At 43.0% G+C, this 19,045-nt stretch overlaps 1 protein-coding gene across 3 annotated transcripts; it reads left to right on the top strand.

Annotated features, from left to right (window-relative positions):
• The first annotated feature begins 10,305 nt into the window (after window positions 1–10,305).
• PPIE (peptidylprolyl isomerase E) lies at window positions 10,306–19,045 on the top strand. Of its 3 annotated transcripts, XM_030218901.1 has the most exons (10): window positions 10,306–10,383; window positions 10,468–10,566; window positions 14,428–14,471; window positions 14,632–14,658; window positions 15,050–15,131; window positions 16,462–16,559; window positions 16,734–16,857; window positions 17,843–18,028; window positions 18,254–18,396; window positions 18,494–19,045. In XM_030218901.1, exons 1-10 carry the CDS (start codon window positions 10,353–10,355, stop codon window positions 18,560–18,562), a joined length of 903 nt encoding a protein of 300 aa, XP_030074761.1. In that variant the 5' UTR covers window positions 10,306–10,352; the 3' UTR covers window positions 18,563–19,045. The 3 variants fall into 3 exon arrangements, with proteins under 3 accessions (XP_030074761.1, XP_030074764.1, XP_030074763.1); XM_030218903.1 differs by lacking the exons at window positions 10,306–10,383; window positions 10,468–10,566 and adding an exon at window positions 14,010–14,028; XM_030218904.1 differs by lacking the exons at window positions 10,306–10,383; window positions 14,428–14,471 and having other exon boundaries at window positions 10,496–10,566.

Raw genomic sequence — 19,045 nt, 5'->3', positions numbered from 1 at the left:
TCTTTCCTTCAGTCTTTACGGAAGAAGATCTACCAGAAATGGTTTTCAAGGGTGATGATGCAGTGAACCTGGAAGACGTACTCTGCCAAGTTGACAAGTTAAAGAATGATAAATCACCTGTACCAGATGGTATAAACCTCAGGGTACTGAAAGAACTCAAACACAAAATTGTTGACTTGCTGTTAGTGATCTTTAACCTGTAAATTAAATTGTCCGTAGTACCTGAAGATTAGAGGGTGACCAATGTAACACCAATTTTTAAAAAGGGTTCCAGGGGTGATCTGGGAAATTAGACTAGTAAGCCTGATTTCAATGCTTGGCAAAATAGTGGAAACTATTATAAAGAATAAAATTTGCTTCATTTTGTTGAAGGCATGGATAAAGGTGAGCTGGTCGATGTAGTGTGTCTAGATTTTCAGAAAGCTTCACAGAGTTGCTCATGAGAGACTCCTGAGAAAATTAAAAACTCATGGGGTAGGAAGTAATGTTATTTTGTGGATTAGGAGTTGGTTATTGGACAGAAACCAGAGGGTAGGGTTAAATGGCCATTTTCCTCAATGGAGGAGGGTGGATAGTGGAGTGATACAGGGATCTGTACTGGGACCGGTGCCAATTAACATATTTATAAATGAACTGAAAATTGGAATAACAAGTGAGGTGATTAAATTTGCACATGACACAAAACTATTCAAAGTTGTTAAAACACATTTGGACTGTGAAACATTGCAGAAAGACCTTAAGAAATTGGAAGACTGGCTCTGTTATGAAGAGGATATATCTCTTTTAATTATATTTATTAAATAATTATATTTATTAAATAAATTAAGAAATTGGAAGACTGGCTCTGTTATGAAGAGGATTATATCTCTTTTAATTATATTTATTAAATAAAACTTAATATGGCTTTAAACAAATAGACATAAAGCGGTTTATAAAATAGAAAAATCTAAAAAAACAAATACATAAAATTCAAACATTAAAAACTCAAGCTTAAAAAAAAGTGAAATTACAGTAGTTTTTTATTTCTTGACTTTCCTTCTTTCTCTTCTTGATGTGGGCTAGATATTAATAATTTGTTTAATTTTGTATTTACTTTGATATGTGCCTGTGTTTGAGGTTAGTTTCTATTTTTGCTTGTTGTATTATGCAACATATACAATAAAATCAAATTTAAAAAAGAAAAATTGGAAGATTGGACATCCAAATGGCAGATATTTAATATGGACAAATGCAAAGTAATGCCCTTTGGGAAGAATAATCCAGATCATAGTTACCTGTTACTAGGGTCCACCTTAGGAGTCAGCACCCAAGAAAAAGATTTAGGTGTCGTAGTCAGTATGGTAAAATATTCTTCCCAGTGTGCAGCGGCGGCCAAAAAAGCAAATGGAATGCTAGGAATTATAAGGAAAATGATAGTAAATAAGACCAAGACTATTATAATGCCTCTGTATCACTCCGTCGTGTGACCTCATCTTGAGTATTGCATTCAGTTCTGGTCTCTGTATTGCAAAAAGGATATAGCGGAATTAGAACAGGTTCAAAGAAGAGCAACCAAAATGATAAAGAGGATGGAACGCCTCCCATATGAGGAAAGGCTAAAGAGGATAGGCCTCTTTAGCTTGTTAAAAAGACAGATGAGGGGTAATATGATTGAGGTCTTCAAAACCCTGAGTGGTGTAGAACGGGTTAAAGTGAATCGATTTTTCACTCTTTCAAAAAATTCCAAGACCTGGGGACACACCATGAAATTACATGGAAATACTATTAAAACAAATAGGATGAAATATGTTTTCACTTAAAGAATAGTTAAGCGCTGGAACTCATTGCCAGAGGATGTGGTAACAGCAGTTAGCATATTTGGGTTTAAAAAAAAAAAGTTTGGACAAGTTCCTGGAGGAAAATCCCATAGTCTGCTATTGAGATAGACATGGGAGTGGAGGAGTGGCCTAGTGGTTAGAGCACCGGTCTTGTAATCCAGAGGTGGCCGGTTAAAATCCCGCTGCTGCTCCTTGTGATCTTGAGTATGGAATAGTGCCATAAATGAAGTTCCAGGTGAAGAAGGAGGTTGGAGTTGGGGATTGTAAGGGAAGGTAGGTGGGTCAGTTAAGGGAGATTGGCGATTATTAATTAAGTACCAATTGTAATTGTATCTTTTCTCATTTATTTCTTTCAACGTTATTGCATCCTAGTGGGAAGAGTGGCTGTGTTACATAAAACAATCCTAAAATCTACATACCTAACAAATAGGAACCAATAAATCAATTATGCCACTTAAGATAGTTGACCATAACACAGTTAACGCTTTGTATTTCCTTTATACATGGCAGGTTTTACCTGTAGGTACCTACAGTAGACTTTATAAACAAATGATTTGGATCCTTAACAACAGGAACCCAATACCAATGTATTTTGGAAAGGGATTTGAGTACTAAAATCCAAAATATCCCTTGCTTTGAGGGTTATTGTCAGTTCTTTCTCTCCTTTTACCTCCCATGAGAAAAAGCTTTGGTGAATCCAGTTACAGTCCTGGATATTAGCATCTTGGATTAGGTTGGCAATTTAACTTGCTGTTTTGATCCGAGGGCAACAAAGGGGAACTAGAGTAATTGTATTGACGTCTAGTTTACTTTTGTAAGGGAGATTGGCCTGCTCTCTTGATGAAAATGTGAACTGCTTAGAACTTTGTGGTAGGATATAAATATCATTGTTATGTTATAGTCACCCAGAGTGACAACTAAGGTGATGCCAGTTGAAACCAAACCAAATATCAGAACATTACCTGTCATCCAGCTTGTACCAGACTATTCCACATCTTCAGGCTCACAAAGGAGAGGGAAAGCTCTGTTTTATTGTATAGATTTATTTATACTATTTCATAGAACACCCTTCTAATACAATGACATCAGAGCGGGTTACATAATTGTCCAGCAGTATAAAACAGTTTGTAATCTTTGGAGACTGGTAGATCTCAAACTGCCAGCTGAGAAAATCTTAACTCTAAAACCCACCTCTTTACCACTGCTTTTGACTCCTAACTCACTTGCCCTGTCCCTTATCCTCACCTCTTTATTCCCTTACCCTTAATTGTTCTGTTTACCTGTCTTATCTAGATTGTAAGCTCTTTGAGCAGGGACTGTCCTTTTTGTATGGTGTACAGCGCTGCGTATGCCTTGTAGCGCTATAGAAATGATAAGTAGTAGTAAGTCACTTAATCCTCCATTGCCTCAGGTACAAACTTAGATTGTGAGCCCTCCTGGGGCTAAATAAATAAAATGGGGAAAGCCACTGCTTGCCTGGGATCGGTATCATGGAATGTTACTAATATTTGGGTTTCTGCCAGGTACTTGTGACCTGGATTGGTCACTACTGGAAGCAGGATACTGGGCTAGATGGACCATTGATCTCACTCAGTATGGCTAGTCCTATGTCTTAACCAACAACACACCTGCTGTTCTTTCTGGACTTTTCTGGAATCCTCCTATTGCCTAAGAGGGTATGTCTTGAGTTCTGTTCATGCTCCTAGGGGTGAGGAAGGCTAAAGTGCTCAGAAAATCTGTTCCTTGTTATACTGGTATTACTTTGGTGCATAGATAAATTATAAAATGACGTTCTGAAGAGAGTGAGAGAGCAGAATGCTGACTTTAGGGTAGGAAGTTGGAGGGAGCAACGCATTGATTTTGTTTTCATCTGGGTAAAATTGGAATATCCAAGAATCTTATTTTATAAATTTATTTATTTATAGCATTTATATCACACATTTTCCCACCCACGGGCAGGCCCAATGTGGCTTACATCAGTCTGAAAAAGGCATACATTAATCCGGCATAAACAATCAAGTACATGGAAGTAGGAGAGATCAGTGAATAATTACAAATGTATAATCTGTCTACATGTAGACGGAGTACCAAAAAGGAGTCAAATCTGTACAAACAGATTTTCCCATAGAGTTGTGTTGTGGAAACACTCTGCATTTACAGAAGAAACGTAAACCCCAGACAGAAGCGCATCTGGTAGTTATGGGGCACTTGCCTAACACTTCAATAGGGCCTGTCAATTATGATATCTCTTGGACTGTTGTTGGGGGTTGAAGGCTTTTGTACTGGATCTAATCTTAGTCTACAGTGTGTGCGTCCACTGTCTGCTCCTGTGCTGCCTTTGATTTGGAGCTTTTCCTCAGTGCTTTTGTATAATTATTGTGCCGTACTCTCCACAACCTGATATATGTCTGCATTTCTTCTCCTTTTCGGGTAATTTATATAGGCCTCCTTTAGACTGAATAATTCTTTCCAGAAGAACATTACCCATGGAGTTGACTCATACATTTTGACATTAGAAAGGAAACTATTTAAATGTATTTTCTTATCATCCAGCCAGACCTGTCCACACTAGTGGTTGTATCCTCCAACCAGCAGATGGAAGCAGAGAAAAGACAAGATTCAGTGACATCACCAGTGATGACAGGTGTAGCCTCGAGCTGGTCAGTATTTTCTCTGCCTCCAACAGATGGTGCAGTTTGGAGTGGTGTGGTAGGTTTTGATTTTTGGAGTTTTTTTTTTGTCTCTTGGGGTGGCCTGACTCCCACAGTGCCTAGCTGTGGGCCGGTAGCTGGTTGACTGAGTCCTGTTGCTGGGGTTTTTCCCAGGGATTGGGTCACAGTTAATTTCTGGGTGCCCTTTGCGCCTCCTCCTTATTTGGGTCCTCACTTTTAGCTAGTTCCTGTGGTATCCCTGACCTGCCCCTTCTTTCCTTCTTCCTCCAGAGCTTTCAAGCTTAAAAAAAAAACAATTGGAGAGGAGATGGCTGCTGCAGATTTTTCAAATGCATAAAATTTAGCAAAACAATAAAATGGGGAAACTCTCTGTCAAAGTAAATAAGACCAGGAATACTATAATGCCTCTGTATTGCTCCATGGTGTGACCTCACCTTGAATATTGCATTATCTCAAAAAAATATATAGCAGAATTAGAAAAGGTTCAAAGAAGAGCAACTAAAATGATAAAGGGGATGGAAGTCCTTTGACATAAGGAAAGGCTAAAGAGTTAGGGCTCTGGAACTCATTGCCGGAGGATGTAGTAACAATGGCTAGTGTATCTGGGTTTAAAAAAGGTTTGAACAAGTTCCTGGAGGAAAAGACCACAGTCTGCTATCGAGATAGACATGGGGAAGCCATTGCTTGCCCTGGGATTGGTAGCATGGAAGGTTGCTATTATTTGGGATTCTACCAGGTGTGTGTGACCTGGATTGGCCACCGTTGGAAACAGGATATTGTTCTGACCAAATATGGCTATTCTTATGTTGCTTAAGCTGCTCTCCTCTGCAGAGCAAAAGGCACAGATCGGTCTACTGTTCTTGGGCAGCCCATTTAGGAATTTCCTGGTTTTTAATGCAGCAACAGTGGGTCATGGACCGGATATCTGTGGCTACCAGCTCTACTTGCCCCAACTATGGGACAGGACTTTTGAGGGAGAGTGGGGAGCACGTAAGGGACTCCCCCAGAGCTGTCTATGGGTATCTTGGTTGGGGTGGAATGCATTTCAGACTTAGGCCAAAACCACAGATGTTTTTTGGCAGGAGCGCTGGCCATCTTGGATACTGCGCAGCTCCTGGGGAGGAGCATGGAAGGGGCCCAGGTATGAACCGTTTGGTGGGGAGCCCTTAGGGGGTTCTGGCCGGGATTATGGGCCCCCGGTTGTAGCAGCCTTTTCTGAAGGGATCACTAGGGCCCTGGTGGTCTGGAGAGGGCACAATTTGGCAATAGTGGTGCCAGGAATGCTCCTCCTCCACTCTCCTCCTCTGCTCGCCCATTGTAAATGAGTTAGGGTGGCCAGTGGGGGTTCCAATGACCTTCTTGCGCTATTCCCATATAGACACCTGAACTAGGAGGATGATTTGGTGGTCTGCTTGGCTTCTCCCGTTCACTCAAACACATTAGAGTCCAGGGAGCTGTCTCCGGAGGAAGGCAGGCAGTCTACCATAGTACAGCTGTTTAGGAGGGCTTTCTGCCCTTATTAAGCAAGTTTTAGATGAGCTTCAGTTGTCTGTGGCCTCCCCACAAAAGACCAGGGGAGGGCATCTTCTTCTGTCTGGCTACTGTAAGCTGGCCAAGATATTTTCTCTCCACTGGGCCCTCTTGGAAATGGTTGTCAAGGAATGGGAGAACCTGGTTGCTGCTCTCTGCGGGAGCAAACTCATGCTAGGGAAGAAGTTGATTGGTTTTTTTTCCTCTCCCTGCTTTTGGTGAAGGGCAGACCAAGACGACTACCATTCTGGTAAGGGGTGGGTACATCCCTCAAGTACATCCATCAATTGCACGACCCTCAAGGTGCAGGCCTCGATCTGTAAGAAGCTATGTAGCCTAGGCTATGCTACAGAGAGTTCAGCTCCTGACCTCCCCAGAGGCAGCCCAGTTGGAATCTAGGGTGGTGTACCTGGCAAACTTGCTCTGTGATTTGGTACAAGTGTGCTCCTAATCAGTCACTTTGGCTGCAAAATTGGGCAGCATATCTGAAATATAAGGATTGCCTCATTCGGCTGCCTTTTCACGGTTGGTTGATGTTTGGTAGGAAGGCAGATCAAATAGTTCCAGCACTCCAGTTCCCTCCTGAGGGAGGAGAGTCATGAATGCTTGAGTTTGAGGCTCCACTGAGAGGGCAGAGCCTTCTGAAGGAGGCACATAAGAGCCCAAGCCCAAGGCACTGCCTCCAGAGTGGCTTCTGAGCCTGGAGCTTGGCAATTCTCTCCAGCGTTAGACCCATCCTGGGACAGTCAGAAGTGCATACCCAGATAGACCAACTTCTGCGCTGGCTTGAGGTGGCTCCTCCAGTTGACTACCAACTGAGCTATTCTAAAGTCTCTATGACCCAAGCTGTTGCTGCTCAAGAGTCCTCCTCCAAATCTGCCCATATCAAGATAAGGGTGCACACATACCCCCCTTCCATGTGGAGGAAGGCATTAAGCACCACCATCAATTTGGAAAAGGTCTGAGGTGCTGTGGGCAAATCAAAGGGAAGGGACTGAAACTGAACGTGTTTCCCAGAACACAGAAGCAGAGAAACGCCTGCGTTCCGGCCAAATTATGTGAAAATAGGCCTTAGTCAGATCCAAAGAGGACAGAGACGCCCCATGGCAAACTGATTCAATCACGGAGCGGAGGGTTCCATATGGCCATATTGACTCCTTTGAGATCGAGAATGGGTCGAAAGGACCTCCCCTTGTGGCCCCAGCCTCACTATGCAAGGGGAACATCCTCTTTGGCATCCAGCTGGATCAGGTCATCCAAGGTGTCCTGCACCACCCGTCTCTTGAGAGGGAAGCCACAGAAGAACACAAAAGTGATGGAACTCAGGGATGTTAAGTCCAAGGCATAACTGTTTCAAATCACTTCCAAGATCCGCTGGAACAAGGTGATCAGGGTCCACTCCCAGATAAAAATGGCATGATAAGCTTATTTGCTATGGGTCGGGAGTGATCCCCTGACCTTCAATTGGAAGGATTTCATGGTTGCAGTCAGGGTCCTCCTCCATCTCTGAACCACCTGGTGCCATGAAGGACTGCCTCTTTTCACCCCTAAGGCCTGAACCTCCAGAAAACTTATTAGAAAGGTATAAGCCCCAATCTTGCAGCTGATTCTGCCCCCAGAAGCTGTTGGCCTCCGGGACTTATCTTCAAGTAGCCACTGTGGCTTCACGTCACCAAGACCTTTTACCAACTTTTCCAGATCCTCACTAAACATCGACTGACTGTGAAAAGGTAGCTGACTGCTGCCCAATTTTGCAGCCAAAGTCAGTGGTGTGAGTTCCCATAGCCAGAGCGACTGATTGGGAGCACGTGTACCAAATCATAGAGCAAGTCTGCCAGATATGCCACCAAAGATTCCAACTGGGCTGCCTCTGGGAAGGAGGGAACTGAACTCTCTTTAGTGGAGCTAAACAGCTGTTGATGATGGTATCCATCTTATGGTCATAGGGGTGCTTGAGGGATGTACCCCACCCCCCCTTTACCAGATCGGTAGTCGTCTTGGTCAGCCCCTGACAAAAAGCAGGGAGAAGGAAAAAACAACTTCTCTAGGAAGGGGGTAGCGTTTGCTCCTGTAGAAAACAACCCAGTTCTCCCATTCCTTGAGGGCCTCTCTTCTTAGCTCAGATCTCTCTATGGGGATAGCGCGGGAAGGTCGTCGGAACCCCCACTGGCCGCCCGGACTCATTTACAAGGGGAAGAGGAGCAGCAGGCTGACAACCTGTTCCTGGCACCACTCTTGCCAAATTGGGCCCTCTCCAGATGACTACGGCCCTTATAAGTACATAAGTATTGCCATACTGGGAAAGACCAAAGGTCCATCAAGCCCAGCATCCTGTTTCCAACAGTGACCAATCCAGGTCACAAATACCCGGCAAGATCCCCAAAAAGTACAAAACATTTTATACTGCTTATCCCAGAAATAGTGGATTTTCCCCAAGCCCATTCAATAACGGTCTATGGACTTTTCCTTTAGGAAGCTATCCAAACCTTTTTTAAACTCCGCTAAACTAACTGCCTTTACCACATTCTCTGGCAACGAATTCCAGAGTTTAATTACATGTTGAGTGAAGAAAAATTTTCTTTGATTCGTTTTAAATTTACTACATTGTAGCTTCATCGCATGCCCCCTAGTCCTAGTATTTTTGGAAAGCGTAAACAGATGCTTCACATCTACCCGTTCAACTCATTATTTTATAGACCTCTATCATATCTCCCTTCAGCCGCCTTTTCTCCAAGCTGAAGGTTATCAATAGAAATCAAACAAAATAAAACATGGAAAAGAAATTAAGATGATACCTTTTTTATTGGACATAACTTAATACATTTCTTGATTAGCTTTCGAAGGTTGCCCTTCTTCCTCAGATCGGAAATAAGCAAATGTGGTAGCAGATAGTATATATGAGAGAAACATCAAAGCATTACTTTGACAGTCTGACAGAGTGGGAGGGTGGGGGTATGCTACCACATTTGCTTATTTCCGATCTGAGGAAGGGCAACCTTCGAAAGCTAATCAAGAAATGTATTAAGTTATGCCCAATAAAAAAGGTATCATCTTATTTTCTTTTCCATGTTTTATTTTGTTTGATTTCTATTGATAACCTTTAAGCGTGGACTAACACGGCTACCACACCTCTCTACTCCAAGCTGAAGAGACCTAGCTTTTCCTCATAGGGAAGTCGTCCATCCCCTTTATAATTTTCATCACCCTTCTCTGCATCTAATTCCACTATATGTTTTTTGAGATGCGGCAACCAGCATTGAACACAATATTCGAGGTGCGGTCGCACCATGGAGCGATACAAAGGCATTATAACAGCCTCATTTTTGTTTTCCATTCCTTTCCTAATAATACCTGAAATTCTGTTTGCTTTCTTTGCTACCGCAGCAGCAGCACACTGAGCAGAAGGTTTCAAAGTATCATCGACGATGACACCTAGATCCCTTTCTTGGTCCATGACTCCTAATGTGGAACCTTGCATGATGAAGCTATAATTCGGGTTCCTCTTTCTCACATGCATCACTTTGCACTTGCTCACATTAAATGTCATCTGCCATTTAGACGCCCAGTCTCACAAGGTCCTCTTGTAATTTTTCACAATCCTGTGATTTAATGACTTTGAATAACTTTGTGTCATCAGCAAATTACTACTACTACTATTTAGCATTTCTATAGCGCTACAAGGCATACGCAGCGCTGTACAAACATAGAAGAAAGACAGTCCCTGCAGGAAAGGCTGCTGCAAGCAGGGGCCCAAAATCCCAGCCAGAACCCCTAAGTGCCCCCCCCCCCCCCCAAACCACATGGGTTCCAACCTGGGCCTCCACAGTGCATACAGCCAAGATTTTAGTATTTTAGCCCATGTCTGTGAGCATTCCACCCCAGCCAAGCTACCAATAGGCAGCTCTGGAGGAGTCCCTGAGGTGCTCCCTCCCTACTTTCCCTCAAAGGTCCTGCCATAGTTGGAGCAAGTAGAGCTGGTAGCCATAGACATCTGGTCCCTCGCCCACTGCAGCAAAAACCTGGAAATCCCTTAATGGTCTGCCCAAGAACAGTAGACCAACCTGTGCCTTTTTGCTAGGCAGAGGAAAGCAGCTTAAGAAACATAAAAATAGCCATATTGCGTCCATCTAGCCCAGCCAGTATCCTGTTTGCAACGGTAGCCAATCCGGCTCACAAGCTCCTCCCATGCTACACAATGACTAAGCCACGCCTAGTCAGCCTTTGACTCTGCGGCTGCGCTCACTCCGCCTGCCCGCAGCGTACACAACGCTCAGAACGTTGCGGCTACGAGGCTCGCGCTACGGGGGCCGAGAGGGCCACAAGGAGTACCAAGATGGCGGCAACCAAGCGGGTGCTGTATGTAGGTAAGGTGAGGGCTGTTGTTGCCGGGTGTGCGGCCAGCGTTGGGTGTCGCCTATGTCCAGTAACCTATGCCTTTGGCTTTACAGGTGGCCTGGCCGAGGAGGTGGACGAGAAGGTTCTGCACGCGGCCTTCATTCCCTTCGGTGATATCACGGACATCCAGATCCCGCTGGACTACGAGACCGGTGCGAAGGCTTTCCTCCTCCTCCTCTTCATCTTTGCATATTTCAATTGTGTGTCAAGGATTTCTTTATAAATATCTGTGTTTAACAGGACTTCCTGCAGCTGCCGGGATTGGGGGTTTGCTGTTGGAAAATATCTTGGTCTGTTCGTAAACTTCAGATGGCTTTGGTCCTGGTGATTTCCTTGGGCCGCTGATATTTCTTGAATTACTAGGATTATTGCTTTGCTAGAACTTCTGCAGTAACAGCTGTTGTCTTCCCACACCCTTGTGGGCAGCCCCAAGCCAGACCCTGTGTATGGAGTATGTATAGCTTGGATTTCCTGTGCTGCACTCATATGATTTTGAGCCGTCGTGTTTAAAAGGTTGGAAAGTGCTTCTGCTTAATAACAGGATGCAAATTGGATAGACTAGATGGGTCCAGCCATCAGCATTGTATCGTGTGTCTCTGTTTAATGTATCTTAGCATTATATCTTAATATTGAAAATTGGTCAAGTATCTATGCATGTGGCTGTCTTTTTTGCTATCATTTGTCTAAAGCAGTGGTTCCCTGTTGGACCCTTGCACCCAGCCAGTCAGGATTTCAGGGTATCGACAACGAATATGCATGAGATAAATCTGCATGCAGTGGAGGCAGTGTATGCAAATCTGTGGTCTTTCATTTCTAGTTCTCCCCTTCTTGCTGCTGCATCTTGTATCTTGGGAGAAGGGGAGGGGATAGAGCAATGATGGAGGAATGGCCTAGTGGTTAGAGCACCAGTATTGCAATCCAGAGGTGGCCAGTTCAAATCCCACTGCTGCTCCTTGTGATCTTGGGCAAGTCACTTATCCCTCCATTGCCTCAGATACAAACTTAGATTGTGAGCCCTCTTGGGACAGAGAAATATTCAGAGTACCTGAATGTAACTCACCTTGAGCTACTACTGAAAAAGGTGTGAGCAAAATCTAAATAATAATGAGTAAATGCACACTTTGAGGAGAACCAGTTTTTCCCCTGGTCTCCACAGCATGTGTATGTGATAAATGCACACCAATGAATACAGACACAGTGAAGGCAGTAGGTGTGGTTACTTTATTCTGTAACTAAAAACATTCTGGTGGTCTGTTTTGTATACCTCTGTAATGATAGGATAGTAAAAAAAATACCTTAATGCTTTCCTTTTTTTTTTTTATTCAGTCACGTGTGCTGTCAAACATTTCAAGTTAGTAAAAATAACATCAAACACTGCATCATTATTTAAAAAAAACTGTTCTTATTTGTTTTTTAACCAAAAATAAGTCTCTTCAGTGGCGTACCAAGGGTGGGGGCAGTCCGCCCCGGGTGCACGCCACTGGGGGGTGCCGCGCGCCAGTCAGCTCGTTCGTTTCCATGCTCCCTCTGCCCCGGAACAGGTTACTTCCTGTTCGGGGCAGAGGGAGCATGGAAACGAACGACGCTGACCGGCACGCGGCACCCCTCCCCCCCAGCGGTGTGCACCCGGGGGTGAGGGGGTTCCCTTGCTGGGGGGGGGGGGGGGGCGCATCAGCGATCCGCCCCGGGTGTCAGCGCCCCTAGGAATGCCACTTCGTCTCTTTAAATTCATTCAGATTCAGCCACCAATACTGAATATTGACCCAAGACTTTGAAAAATAGCCTTGTTAATACCCCTGTGAAATCTGAGTAGGTTTCTTTCCTGATGCATCAGATTAAGGAATTTAATTACAGCTTCAACATATATTTATATAGTAACATAGTAGATGACAGCAGATAAAGATCCATACGGTCCATCCAGTCTGCCCAACAAGATAACCTCATATAGTCTGATGTGATATATGCATACCTTATCTTGATCTGTTCTTAAAATGGCACAGACTGTAGAAGTCTGCTCAGCACTAGCCTTATTCCCAAACTGCTAGAGTTCCCATCAAAGCTTAACTGAAATTGGGTGGCAGGGGGAAGAGGGGTTGGTGGTTGAGAGGCTAGGATGGGGGAGGGCAGACTTTTTATACGGGGTCTGTGCCGGAGCCGGTGATGGGAGGAGGGACTGGTGGTTGGGAGATGGGAAATACTGCTACACAGATTTGTACGGCTGTGCCCTGGAAGGGACAGGTACAGATCAGGGTAAGGTATACACATATGAGTTTGTCGTGGGCAGACTAGATGGACCGTGCGGGTCTTTTTCTGCCGTCATCTACTATGTTACTATGTTACTATGTAAAGCCCCACTCCAGCCCATCAAGATGTATCTAGTCTTGAGGACAGTTCTGATAGGCAGATAATTTGATAGGTTATTAAGTATCTTGGCCCTAAATGATATAAAAACTTTGTAGCTAAACAAAGGATTTTAAGCTGCCTGGTTTTGATCATGTTACACCCTTGTATGTGCATTACAGTGGTTGCCTGTATTTTACCATATTTGATTTAAATTGGTGGTGGTTCTTACTCATAAATTCGTGATCACTTCCTCTTAGGTCAGAATCTTCTTTTTGACAATTTTAAGATCGGACTCAAGACTTTTTCAATTTGGCATTTGATGGCTTTCTTGCCCAGTGAATTTTAGATTTCTTATTTTAGATATCCGTTCTGAGGGTTTCCTGTAACGCAGGATATGCCTATGGTTGGCAACCATGGAATGTCTGTTGTATGATTCTCTTGTGTGTGTGTTCATCTGTCCTATTTAATTTTTGGTGTTCTTTACTTACCTTTTTGTTATGATTTTACTGTGACTCGCCTTGACTTGGTTTAGTGAAAAGGCGGGTTTAGCAAATTGTAATAAATGATAAATATGTGCCATCTAGGTCTTTGTGATCTTTGAATATGTTAATGTTGGCATCTGTGAAGGAGATACATGTTATGTCTACTAGGAAGGGTTTTTTTTTTTGTATCTGACACTTTCCATGTGGAATTCCCTCCTAAAATCTTTGTGGGAAGTACAGTCTTTACCATGGTTTAAGTGCCTCTTAAAAAAGCACACTTTTTTTTCACTTGGTTTTTCATGTATCCCTCACTAGGGATTAGCAGTGATCAAGCCTAGAGGTCTGTTTTAATGTTTAATTTGTATGCATTTCTTTGCTATTTGTGGGGTATATTGTGGCTATGGATCAGTATGTGTGATCTTGTGTGAGTCAATCTGGCCTATTTTTTTTTACTGGAGTTCTTTTCTAGTTGTTTGGGGATTGTAAACCACTGTGATGTTGTTTTTAAGCCTAGCAGTATAGTATATTTCTGCAAATCTAATATAACCCACGGGCTATACAAGATTTTACTTACCGTGGTTACCCAGTGCGGGGTAAACAAAGGTGTGGGTTATACAAATCATTACATTTAAAGGTTACTGACCATAGTCTGTTTCAGTTTTGATTTTGGACTGCACTGGCTGACTTTCTGGTGTAAACAGCTTTTTAAATAAGGCGTGCTGACCTGGCACGCATTATTAGCATGCTAGACACTGCAGTTTGGGCAAACGCTTTGTTGTACTGCACTGGGTAAGTTGTTTTATTGTCTCTCTATTTTTTTTTTTGACTGTTTTTCTCATCACTAGATTATTTTTCACAGTCTGGCTTTATTACACATGGATTATGCTTTTAGTTAAATTGGGAAGCGTGTATTTTTGTGTACTCTTGCGCACTTCACAATGTGCCCGGTGTAATTATATACAGTTTTCTGATAACTGATTAATATTTATTCGAGCAAATGCAGCATTTTCTTTTTTGGTCTTCACTGATTTTGTTTCTTCAGTGTATTCTCTCCTAGCAGGGAACACAAGGGTGCGGGTTATTTTTTACAAAATTAACTATAACTATAATTACAGTCTCTCTTCTACAGAATAACTAGTGTAGCTCTTCCGACGTGAGTGGTAACTGCTTGCTTTTCTCTGTTCCCAGAAAAGCACAGAGGATTTGCTTTCATCGAATTTGAGATGGCAGAGGTGAAAATGATTCTTTTCTTTCCTTCTCTATAATTACTTTGCTTTGAAGAAATTCTTACCAGTACTCTGCTGTACATTAGTCACTTATATGAGCAGATTCTGGAAGATAAGTGGATGAATGACTGACTAGTAATGTGATTTTATTTCTTTCTGTTAATAGGACGCTGCAGCAGCTATTGATAACATGGTATGAACCAGACTTTTGCATTATACAGTTCACCTTTCCCAGGCCTGAATGTGTGTTCACCATCCCCTGTGTGTTTAACGGTAGCAAATACTGCCTTTCATTGTAACTGCTAATTTGGTCTTTCTGTTCAGACTCTTCTATAAAATAAATTATACATCTAGAAGTCTTTGGTGTCCCTCTGTGCAGAATCTTTGTGAATATTCCTGGTGGTTTTCTGCATTTTACATAAACAAAGTTTTTATTTTACCTGTTTGTATCTTTAAAAAAAAAAAAAAGTTACACTGGTCTTTTGTACACACCTCTCTGCTGTGGGGTTTTTTTTTCACCCAATAGAATTGTTTCTGCCATTTGAGAGGAATTTTTACTTTTTTTTTTGTTCAATTCTCTACAGAATGAATCTGAGTTGTTTGGTAGAACAATTCGTGTCAACTTGGCTAAACCAATGAGGATTAAAGAGGGGTCTTCCAGAGCTGGTATGTTGAAAAAAGAAAACGGGGGGAAAAACAGGCAGGTGGCATTGAGAGACTTCTTGGAGGTTGAAAGTTTCTAGACAGGTATTTTTGACTGCAGCAGCAAAACTAACAGGGATGTGGTACCATATAGACTGACAAACACATTGAACCGTGAGTGTTTGTGGCCAGAAGTCCAATTCATCAGTGTGACAAAACGGGACTTATATACACTGAAACCTTCCAGATACGCTTGGTTTTCTCTTGCAAACCTTCAACTGATAGTCAGCAGCCTAACCTTTTCCTTGAAGCTGGTACAGTAAGCATGGTACAGGACTCAGAAATGAGCACATTTTTGGCCTTTGGTAAAGGAGGTGGATATTTTGTTACCGTGTAAAGTGATGTAATTTGCACAGTGCTGCATGAGAGCCATCTATCTAGTTGCTATGTGGGAAATTTGTGCATGCAAATGTCTTTTACTTTGTGATTTTATTTATATGATTTTTGTGCAGAATTAACCTATCACAAGGCTTGGCTCCTCCCCCACCCCCCCCCCCCCATTTTAGGCTCAACCTTTCTCAGAATCTCAATTTCCAGGTTACACCCTCCCCAACCAATGCTTCATTTTCTTCTCACTCCCTCTTTCTCCCCCACCATCAGGGCCAAGCACCAGCTTTCTCTGTCCTCTCTCCAATGTATTTAACTCCCAGTTTTCTCGCTCTGCTCCTTTATCAGTGTCTCCAGGCTTGAGTTCTGTTCCTTCTGTCCTACTTGAGTTCTTTTCTCCCCCCCCCCCAAAAAAAAAAACAGCTCTGGCACACAATTCCTTGTTTGTGTGCCCTGCGGCAGTCACTGCCCATTGGACCATATCTTCTCCTGCTGCCAGTTAGTCAGAGCGTTGATCTGAAATTCAGGGGACAGCTTGAAGTGCTGCAGTTCAAATCAGCATCTGAATCCAGACAGCAGAGGAGCATGATGTGGCCCAGTGTGTAGCCGCTCTCCTCTTCCTCCTGTTGCCTGATGGGCATGGGGGGAGGTGAGGGGGTGCTGCTTATATTGTGCAACTGCACAGAATTTCCCCCAGCTGTAGGGAGCTGCTCGTTGTCTGTTGCCAAAAGGCAGTGAGTACATGGTGGCACCTCACCCTGAGCATTAGCTTCCAAGGGAGTATTAAGTGAGTGTTTTGGCCGGAATGAGACATGTGTATGTTCTGTGCTTACCATGAAGCTGTGGAGGGTAACACTACTTCTGCCTCACTCTCCACCCCAGGACTTTGGTGCACTCATTCTCTGCTTGGCTTTCTATCCCAGGTCTTTTTTTTTTTTTTAATTATTATTATTTTTCTGTTCTGCAGTTTGGTCTGATGATGACTGGCTGAAGAAGTTCTCAGGCAAGACACTGGAGAATGCTGAAGAAGGTGCTTCAGAACCTACAAAACACATAACAGAAGATGTAGGTAGCAAAGCTGCAGATAAAATGGGAACAGACTTACTTTTTTGTTGTCTGGGGAGCTCTGGCTACAGTGTGATCCATTGTATTAAATGAATACCTGCACTGAGAGCAGACTGTGCTAAATGGAGGGTCTGTGCTTTCAGGATTAGTAAGTCTTTAGTTTTTGCCTTTCAGGTTGAGCCCCCAGCTAAAAAGTCGAGAGCAAATCCTCAGGTTTACATGGACATAAAAATTGGAAATAAGCCAGCAGGCAGGATCCGGTTCCTCTTGCGTTCTGACATTGTGCCAATGACAGCGGGTAAGTCCTCACTTCTGAAGTAAAGACCCTCCTGCCCTGCTAAGACAACCAGAGAGATGATATCTCTTAAAACAGTATTGTGGCGAAATGGGGTTTTATCCTAAAAGCTTTAGGCAGCCACTTGCTTATCAGGTCAGTTCCCTTCACATGGGCTAGTGTGTAGGTGTCAGGTCGAGCCTTGCAAAATTATATTGCAGAGTGAGGCCTGGACAGCTTGTTTCCCGGTATTAACAATCTACACTGTTGTCATGAAGCTGTTACTTTGTGCCCTAATTAGTCCTTAGCTGCACCCATGGAGAACTATCCCCAGAGTTTCTAGAGGAAACGGGTCTGTGGCATCGTCCTGTCTCAGCTCCTGCAATTGACCTGTTGAATATCATTCATGTGCAACAAAATCACCAGAGGTGGAAAAGTCTCGGGAGCAGGTAGAGGAGTGGGAACTGAACCCGGCAGACCAAAGGCGTCCAATGTTTAAAATATAGTTTATTGAAAGAAGACTCTACAAGGTACCCTGTTTCGGCACTAAGAATGCCTTCCTCAGGAGTCTGGATACTTTGTTGTAAGAAAAAAAAAAAAAAAAACTAGCAGCGTTTAGCATCCTTATCTTTTAATATACACTAAAGGTCTTTGTTAAGACCAAAACGTCACTTACAAAAGACTCCAGCGCACTTTGTCAACTAACCTTTCAAGACGAAGCATCCAGACTCCTGAGGAAGGCATTCTTAGTGCCGAAACAGGGTACCTTGTAGAGTCTTCTTTCAATAAATTATATTTCAAACATTGGATGCCTTCGGCCTGCTCTGCTTTTTCAAGAGCCGGGTTCTGTTCCCACTCCTGCTCCTGAATATCATTCATGACCATTTTGCTGAAGTGGCTGATTTTAGAAAATAAAGCTAAACTTAGCCACTTAGTGTAGTATTTAAAGGGTCATTTGATGCCTAGGTCTTGCTTTCTTATGCTTTATTTTTACCACCTTATTTTCCAGAGAATTTCCGCTGTCTGTGTACTCATGAGAAGGGCTTTGGCTTTAAGGGTAGCAGTTTTCACCGTGTAATTCCACAATTCATGTGTCAGGGTGGTGATTTCACAAACCACAATGGCTCTGGTGGCAAATCTATCTATGGGAAGAAATTTGCAGATGAGAATTTCATCCTGAAACATACAGAACCAGGTAAGGCCTAGGCTGTCCTTACCTTTCCATTTTGCCTTCTCTTTGCTTGTACTTTCTTTTCAGGCTTGTTCATTTTGCTTTATGGTTATTATGGTTTATTATGTTTAATATATTGTTTTCCTAAAATTGAATAAGGTGGGTTTACAATTGGTGTGGAAAAAACATTCTTTGTAACTGTTAGCGTTACCATATATACTCCATTACTCAGTTCTGCCTCTGCTTTAGGACGTCTCTCAATGGCAAATTCTGGTTCAAATACCAATGGCTCCCAGTTTTTCATTACATGTGACAAAACTGAGTGGCTGGATGGAAAGCATGTGGTATTCGGAGAGGTGATGGAAGGCATGGACGTAGTACGACAGATGGAGGTAGGACAACCTGGGACAGTCTCTTAAAACAATGCTCATCGTTTACTGCCTCCTACCTTGCGAGTCTGTTCTTACAACTTTCTTTGCTTTTATGAAGGCTCAAGGCACCAAAGATGGAAAACCCAAACAAAAGGTGATCATTTCTGATTGTGGGGAGTATGAGTGATACATTTCTGTTCTCTACTCCACTGCAAGGAGTAAAAAAGGAAGAGAACCTCTGTGGTCTCCACCGGGGTCCGAACTGGAAGAGGTACGTCAATGAAGATGTGTCAGGAATTGCCTGGATTCTCATTTGCTCCTGGGCTACCACTGCGCGGTATTCAAGAACTGTGAAAGCCTCTTCAGGAAGTGGCAGTATGTTTTCAAAATGGGAGTGATTAGGCATGTGACAGAGCTCTGTCATTCTCTTTCTAGCAATGTTCAGGTGAAGTCTTGAAAACATTTCGCATCCAGCCCCTCAGGTTTCGTAATTACCTGGTTTTGGCATAAATTCTTTGTAAATAGATGCTGGAAGTTTATATATTTTTTGCTGCAGGCCCAGTCTTTGCATGTACAACTCGCTAAATACTTTTCAGAAATCATGTAGCAACTGTGTTTCATGTACAGATTCAGTGTTTGAAAGGAAATATAACAGAAATTCTAGCTACCA

The sequence above is a fragment of the Microcaecilia unicolor genome, chromosome 11, assembly GCF_901765095.1.
Source record: "Microcaecilia unicolor chromosome 11, aMicUni1.1, whole genome shotgun sequence".
In the NCBI taxonomy this organism is placed as follows: domain Eukaryota; kingdom Metazoa; phylum Chordata; class Amphibia; order Gymnophiona; family Siphonopidae; genus Microcaecilia; species Microcaecilia unicolor.
This window is presented reverse-complemented; position numbering and strand designations above follow the sequence as displayed.